Consider the following 487-nt stretch of genomic DNA (forward strand, 5'->3'; position numbering starts at 1 on the left):
TCATTACGCTATTCGATAGAAAAGAATTATCTATAATGAGTGATTATGAGGTAGGGTACAAATCCTATCCAAATATATCATTAACTGATCTGTAATAATATAACCCAATACCTAAGGCAGAAGACAAATTTGAGACTGATTTAAAGCAACCAAAATTCTGGTCTTAAGCTTCTCTTTTTAGGACATTTATAATAGCTCATCCTCTCGGATATCAGTAATTTGAAGGTGTATTTATATTAAAAACCGGAGGAAACGTATCGCAAAAAACAGCAAATGTTATTATCTCATCATCACTTCAGGACATAAGCCATCGGGTCCGGAGCACAAATATGTATTCTAAGGTTATGAGAACTTGAAAAAATCTTGATAATGTTCTTGTCAGGGTATCATCCTCAGGATTTAAAGTAGGGATGCCCACAAATCTAAAGATCATGTGAATCTATTATTTAATAAGTCACAGAAAGCCTAGCTTCTTTTTTGTCTGTCT

At 33.5% G+C, this 487-nt stretch overlaps 1 protein-coding gene across 1 annotated transcript in view; it reads left to right on the forward strand.

The window, feature by feature from the left end:
• LOC119592338 (membrane metallo-endopeptidase-like 1) overlaps positions 1–437 on the forward strand; it is a 21,284-nt gene extending 20,847 nt beyond the window's left edge. The window contains 1 exon segment of the mRNA XM_037941165.1: positions 383–437. Coding sequence (XP_037797093.1) covers positions 383–437 — 55 coding nt within the window.
• The last annotated feature ends 50 nt before the right edge of the window (positions 438–487 follow it).

Source organism: Penaeus monodon, chromosome 30 (assembly GCF_015228065.2).
Source record: "Penaeus monodon isolate SGIC_2016 chromosome 30, NSTDA_Pmon_1, whole genome shotgun sequence".
NCBI lineage: Eukaryota > Metazoa > Arthropoda > Malacostraca > Decapoda > Penaeidae > Penaeus > Penaeus monodon.